We start from the raw sequence: 7,500 nt of genomic DNA, 5'->3' as shown, positions 1-7,500 counted from the left end.
ACACATACAGTACAGCACGTTACTCAACATCCAAGGTAGTTGAAAGTGCTTTACATAAAACTCATAAACACACCAATATACATAAACAGACAGAGAATAAGAAGAAAAATGATGGAAGAGTAAGTTTCTAAAAAGTCAAAGCAATAATAAAACTGCTAAGTGCTTGTGTGGTCCTCCTTGTGTATACTAACAACGGCAGTTTGTCTTTTGTTTGTTTCCTTGTTCAGTACAAGTTTCTTTTGTTTGTTTCCTTGTGGTCCTCAAGTCTTGTCTGTTGTGCTGATCAGTGGTTAATTGTGAATTGCACTCTCTCATGTCCACTCAGAAGTTCTCTCCTGAAGAGACAATAAAGGCTAATATAATGTGATGTAATCCTACCAGGTCTCTCTGCTCGGTGGCGATCCTGCTCTCCTCCTCCAGCTGGTCTGTCAGCTCGTTGATCCTCCTCTCCTGCTTGTTTATGGTGTTGGCCATCACCGACTTGCTCCTGAGGAGACAAGGCAACATGAGAGATCATATTATTTCAAATTTCTTTATTGGAGGATAGCCTCTTGAGATAAAAATCTCGTTTTCGAGAGGGTCCTCAAAAAACATACATAACACACACATTATAAATATTCACACACTAGACACACATTAGAACCTGATGAATTCATTCTAGGCTTCACCAATGCCACAGGGTGCAGTGGAATCATTACATTTCATTATTTTTTTTATCCAAAGCGACTTAGTTTATTACAAGGTATTGGTTACAGTCCCTGAAGCAATGTGGGGTAAGGTGCCTTGCTCAAGGGCACTTCAGCTATAGAGTGAAGTATGTAGGGAGTGGAGGAGTGGATTTTGAACCTGCAACCTTCGGATCCCATCTCCTTAACTATTGGGCCACGACTGCCCCCAGATCCAAAATGGATGAGCCAAAACTCATTGAGCACTAGTCACTCATGAAACGCTAGTGTGTGTGTGTGTGTGTGTGTGTGTGTGTGTGTGTGTGTGTGTGTGTGTGTGTGTGTGTGTGTGTGTGTGTGTGTGTGTGTGTGCGTGTGCGTGCGTGTGTGTAGCATAGTGTGCTGACCTCTCCTCTGCTCTGAGGGTGTTCTCCAGATCCTTGACTCTGCCCTCTACTCTGCTGATGACATCATCCTGCACCTTGGAGTTCTGCAGCTCATCCAGCTCTGAACGCAAACTTTTCACCTGTTAGAACACAATATATTATATTACAATACATTACAATACAGTGCGATACAATACAGAACAATACAAAACAATACAATATAATACAATAGGGTACAATATAACTTCCATATGAATAGAATCGAATTGAAAAGAACAAAATAGAACACAACAGAATAGATTTGACTACATACAAAACTTCAAAACTTTGACTGCTATTATAAAGTTTCATGTACAATGAAATTCACAAAGGACAAAAGATATTATGTGGTAAGTATGGGAGCAAGGGAATGGAATACTATACAAGGAAGAGATATGCCTGGGAGTAAGCATTAATGCTGATAAAAAAAAAAAAAAAGTAAAGTGATGTGTGCAGCCTAATACTGTTGTGGTGCTTCTTTTAAAATAACAGTAGGTTGATTCTACTGAATAGAATAGAATACAAGACAATAGAATACAATATAACACAATACATTGCACTACTGTACAAGACAATGCAATACAATACATTACAATACACACACAATACAATACAATAATTGCGCTGTGTTAAAGGCACGCTAGTGTGATGTGTTCAGCACACACACCTGTCTCTCCAGAATGGTCTTCTCACAGTCCAGCTGGTCGGTCTGGTCTTTCTCCTGGATCAGTTTCAGCTGAAGCTGCTCAGTCTGCAACACAGGAAGGAAGCATTGGGCAAATGAGTATACATAACAGGCTGATACAGACATGTAGACACATACTAAGAAACACTATCCCCTCACATACACACACGCGCACACAAATGCACGCACGCGCACGCGCACGCGCACACAGACGCAGACGTACACACACACCCACACACACCCACAGAGTGCCACACACACACACACACACACACACACACACACACACACACACACACACACACACACACACACACACACACACACACACACACACACACACACACACACACACACAGCGCTTCACACACACACTCCGCTACACACCTGTTCTAGGGCCCTCTTGTGCTTGGCTGCCCATCTCTGCTCGCTGTCGTGCATCTCCTCCAGGTCGCTCTCCAGGTCAATGAGGCGCTCCTGAAAACACAACACAACACACACACATGTTATATTGTTCTGAAAACACAACACAACACAACACAACACAACACAACACAACACAACACACACACACACACACACACACACACACACACACACACACACACACACACACACACACACACACACACACACACTATATTCTTCTGAAAACACAACACACCCCCACACACACACACTATATTCTTCTGAAAACACAACACACCCCCACACACACGCTTTAGACACCGGCACAGAATTTATACGTACTGTATACTTGTATATGTGTGTGTGGCTTTTAAATTGTTTAGCCAGGTACTCTTTAGCCTGCTTGGCAGTGTGTGTATATACTGTATAGTGTATATAATGCGAATATATACCTGTGTTCCTTTACGTAAGCTGTTTAGCCAGGTCCTCTTTGGCCTGCTTGGCGGTGTGTGTATACTGTGTATAATATGTGTATACTATAGTGTATATTATGTACCTGTGTTCCCTTGAGCTGTTCAGCCAGGTAAATATAAAGCCAGCTCTTTATCCTGCTTGGCAGTGTATGTGTAATGTTTATGCAATATTATATGTGTATTATTATTGTATGTGTATATAATGTGTATATAGTGTATATGTACCTTTGTTCCCTTGAGTTGTTTAGCCAGGTCCTCTTTGGCCTGCTTGGCGGTGTGTGTAGTATATATAGTATGTAGTGTGTAGATGTGTATGCATGTACCTGTGTTCCTTTAAGTTGTTTAGCCAGGTCCTCTTTGGCCTGCTTGGCAGTGTGCAGCTCCATCTGCACGTCCTCCAGGTGCCTCTCGGCCTGCTTGCACTGCAGCTGGATACGCTCCCGAAGCTGGATCTCCTCCTCCAGCGTCTGCTCCTTATCAATCAGCTTACCGGACACCTAGTGAACACACATATGTGCATTTTAATTAGCATTCAGTACAGTACAGCTATGTATGCATTGTATTTCATTTCCTTTTATCTCTCCCTGGAGTCTGATCTATTGTCTCCAGACCTAATACTGTAGCCAGAGCATCTCCTGGTTCTTCTGTTAGTAATTTGCCATTTGTCCCATTCCACGTTTTTGATGCAACCGCGACTGGTTTGTGAGAGTATTTCGCCTCAAAATTCCGGAGGCGTATCTTAGCGACGTCATTGATCTTATATTTATCTTACAACAGTATACTGTATATGAAACGTATATGAAACATGTCTTATGATAACTTGTCGTACCTCTCACTGCAGTCTGCTGATGATCGGTTGTAACCTGAGCATGAATTTCCCCCTGGGGATCAATAAAGTAACTCTACTCTACTCTACTCTACTCATCTCTTGGTTCTCATATCTTATATTTATCTTACAACAGTATACTGTATATGATTCATATGTCTATGAATCTATGTGTTATGGTAACAGGCCGTACCTCTCCCTGCAGTCTGCTGACGATCTGCTGTAGCCTCAGCATCTCCTGGTTCTTCTCCAGGAGGCTCTCCTCCAGCTCCTCCACCCTCAGCTGGGCCTCCGCTCTCAGCTTCTGCTGCAGGCTCAACTCCGCACTGGACTGCGTGGAGCTCTGCAGTGCCTCCGCCAGCTGAAGAAGACAATACACAACAATACACAAATACATGAGTGAAGGCATGTGGAGACACATATATGAAATAGTATGCATGCATGCAAGCATACAGTATGCACATGCACACAAACACGCACACACACGGACACACGCACACACACACGAGAGGTACATATACGATCTGCTTTCAATAGTAACTTAAATTAGTGATAAATTAGCCCACCTGAGGTCACCTGCCTCCTCCCAATTTAGTGGTAACAACAGGAAACCAGTGTTAACCCATTAAGACACAGTACTGTATTACTAAAGGCCCAGTGTAATGCCATAGCGGTGTAGTACTGGTTGTTATGTTACTTTTACTACAGCCTTCCACTAGCGGAACGGCACGCATTATGGGGCAACAGTACTCCAGCCTCGAGCCGCTGCACGAAACAGATATAATGATTACATATACGATCTGCATTCAATGGTGACTTAAATCACAGCCCACCTGAAGTCACCTAGTGGTAATGGCAACGTTTAAGTACCTCAGCCTCGAGTCGCTGCACGGAGCTGTTGAGTGCCGAGTTCTTCTTGCCGGTGCTCTCCTGGTCCACCTCCAGCTCCTCCAGCCTCCTCTCGGCCAGCCACAGCTTCTCCGACACCGACTGGGCATGCTGCGTCTGCTTCTCCAGCGCTTCCTGTGGACGCCAAGGTTTCTTGTTAGTGCCATGCTACTGCACTGCTATAAAGGCTTTTGGGTTAGGAACTTGGTGTGCCGTGAAGGTCAAGGTGTCCAGTAGGTATCAGGATACTACAGCAGGTAAGTATAAAGGCCTTTCGGAGACAGATTTAGTTAGTGTCATGATACATACTTATGTACAGTACCCCTTCCTACACCTCTATCCATGGCCGAAGTGCCCTTGAGCAGAGCATCATCTGTAACCATACACTGCTCCAGGGAACCACTACCCTGTATATATTATATTGTATTATATTATAACTGTCTGTCGCTTTGGATAAATATGTCAGCTAAGTGTAATGTAATAATGTAATAAATGTATAGACGTATGTGAATATTTATTGTATGCATATGGAAAGCTGGGTGTTAGATGATTCTTGGCGATGGACTGAGCGTACTCCTGTGACACATCACAAACCACGTAGTAGGCTACAGTATCTATCTGTATGGCAAATGGAGATACTGTATGTATGTTATACATCATCGACATTTATGTTGTATATCACTGCTACTGTCAACTACAACCTCAAAAGGTGGTCACGGTAACATCCATGCTAAAGTAACAGAGGGCATTCAGCACAGCACTGCTTGCCGTGAAGGATCATTGACCTCCTGAAATCGTATCCTCAGATAACCCGAACAAGAATAAATTAAAACTGACAGAGTGTTGATTGTGCAGGAAACAGATATCAAACTATGAGTGACTGAGAAAATAGGGGAAAGCTCAGAGCAAGGTTGGTGGTCCACCATTGCATAAACGCTAATGGCCGTGGCTGTTATTCATAGAGGTGTTGACAACACAGGAAGTGGACACACCTCCGCATCCTGGATCTTGTTCTTGAGGGACTGCTGCAGGAAGTTGAAGGCGTACTCCTGAGTGTTGGCCTCCACCATCACCTCCCTGGCTTCCCTCAGTTCACCCTGTCACACACACACAAACACACACACAAACACGCACACAAACACACACACAAACACGCACACAAACACACACAAACATGCATACACATGCAAATGCACGCACAGACACACACACACACACACACACACACACACACACACACACACGCACACAGACAAACACACGCACGCACGCACACACAGAGTAGGAAAAGTCAAAGGTTAATGCCGGTTCTTTGGATTTGTTATACGAATGTCAGCAGGAAACTAAAGTCACAAAATGATCCTCAAGCTCAATCTATCAAGTATAACAAGTGGCTTTTCCTTTCTTTCAGACATTGTTTGTACAGCTGTAACCTGCTGACGTGCAGGATGATACGTTCATAGAGAGAGAGAGAGAGAGAGAGAGAGAGAAGAAGATAGAGAATGGTCTCTACAGCAAAGGCTTTATACACCATTGTCTAGACCAAGAACTACTTAGCATTGCTTTAACTACATTATACCATCTTGTATTGTACTGTATTGTGTGTATCGTATAGTATCATATTGTATCACTGTATCGTACAGTGTAGTATGGTCATCATATCATATTGTGTGGAATCATATAATATCATATCATATCATATCGTATCATATCATATCATATCTCCCATTGCACTGTATCGTATCGCATCGTATCGCCTCACCTCCATCTGTCGGAAGCGCTCGGCCATGACGTTGTGGTCGGACTCCAGCTCCACGGCCCTCTCCCTCATCTTCTTCATCTCGGCCTGCAGCTGGGCGTTGTTGACCACCAGGTCCTCGTTCTTCACCAGCAGGCCGCGCATCTCGAAGCGGATCTGGTTACGCTCCTTCTCCATCTCGATGCTCTCCGCCTCCAGGAACTGGTTCCTCTGTGGATGATGATGTTGTTAGAAGATGGATATAGATATTGAGGAAGTAGAAAATGAGAGAGAGAGAGAGAGAGAGAGAGAGAGAGAGAGAGAGATAGAGAAAGACAGACAGACAGACAGACAGATGAGAAGATGGAGATACAAGAAGGAGAAAAGGAGAAGAGATAGAAAAGGATAGATGAAACGAGAGGTGGAGAAAAGAGACAGACATAGAGGAAACACAAGTTCTGTACTCAGTTTCAAAACAATCATGGGCTTTATAGTGTTGGCAGGGTCCACAGGCCAATGCTATTGCCCTGCAGTAATGTATAGTATGTATGTACATCAGGAATACTGCCAGTGGTGTTATATAGACCATAAACCATTTCATGACTTTCATGACTGCATTCTAACATGTGCAATGACAATAAAGTTGAATCTAATAAACCTACCCTCTGGATCTCGTCCAGCTGTTTTGTCAGTTCCTCGATGTAGTCTCGTTTGTTGGGCATGCCCAGGCGCAGAGGCACATTGTTAGTGGGAGTCTGTAAGAAAGACAGATCGCAAATAAAATCAAGGATAATGTCTTTTGTAATGCTTGCAATGAGTTCCTTCCCTGTTTTGAAAGTGAATTTGGAAGACAATTCAGCCCATTTGTATATCCAGGTACAGTTGGAGAACACTTGGCTTGCCTGCCTGAACTACACAGGTAGAAAAATTAACATTCCTATGCTGGAATGTTGGCTTTTCTTCTAAAGCGAGGTTGACCATCACTTTCTACATTTCGCTCACAAAGAAAACGTGACTGCTGGTGACAAACAAAAGAATCTGCTGTATTTTACCTTAAACGTTTGATCAAATCACTATTACTAGTAGCAGGCAGCATTGTATAAAGTAGAAGTTGAAGCACTCTCAAAGATGTAATAACAACACTAGTAGCATGATATTAGTACAAAGTTGAAGCCATGTCGTATCATACCACTAGTGTTGTAATCACATTTGTAAGAGTACTTCTACATACAGTAACACAACTCTGACTGGTAGTATATGAATTTCTAGTGTCATTCGTCCTCTCACCTCTCTCTCGCGTCTCCTGGAGATGGTATCGAAGGCTGGAGTGTAGCGCGCCCTGGGGGCAGGCAAGGTGTTGTACGTCACAGGGCTCGTGCTGCGACCGTTCAG

At 43.5% G+C, this 7,500-nt stretch overlaps 1 protein-coding gene across 4 annotated transcripts in view; it reads right to left on the bottom strand.

The window, feature by feature from the left end:
* LOC134458331 (cingulin) overlaps positions 1-7,500 on the bottom strand; it is a 25,380-nt gene that overhangs the window by 3,062 nt on the left and 14,818 nt on the right. For all 4 annotated transcript variants that reach the window (XM_063210581.1, XM_063210580.1, XM_063210579.1 and 1 more), the window contains 11 exons: positions 7,396-7,500; positions 6,771-6,863; positions 6,133-6,339; positions 5,363-5,467; positions 4,353-4,505; positions 3,676-3,843; positions 2,980-3,153; positions 2,163-2,252; positions 1,758-1,841; positions 1,073-1,191; positions 379-487 (listed from right to left, as the gene is read on the bottom strand). The exon at positions 7,396-7,500 is cut by the window's right edge and continues 48 nt beyond it. In XM_063210581.1, coding sequence (XP_063066651.1) covers positions 379-487; positions 1,073-1,191; positions 1,758-1,841; positions 2,163-2,252; positions 2,980-3,153; positions 3,676-3,843; positions 4,353-4,505; positions 5,363-5,467; positions 6,133-6,339; positions 6,771-6,863; positions 7,396-7,500 — 1,407 coding nt within the window. The remainder of the gene's footprint in view (positions 1-378; positions 488-1,072; positions 1,192-1,757; positions 1,842-2,162; positions 2,253-2,979; positions 3,154-3,675; positions 3,844-4,352; positions 4,506-5,362; positions 5,468-6,132; positions 6,340-6,770; positions 6,864-7,395) is intronic.

This window comes from Engraulis encrasicolus, chromosome 11, assembly GCF_034702125.1.
Source record: "Engraulis encrasicolus isolate BLACKSEA-1 chromosome 11, IST_EnEncr_1.0, whole genome shotgun sequence".
Lineage (NCBI taxonomy): Eukaryota > Metazoa > Chordata > Actinopteri > Clupeiformes > Engraulidae > Engraulis > Engraulis encrasicolus.
This window is presented reverse-complemented; position numbering and strand designations above follow the sequence as displayed.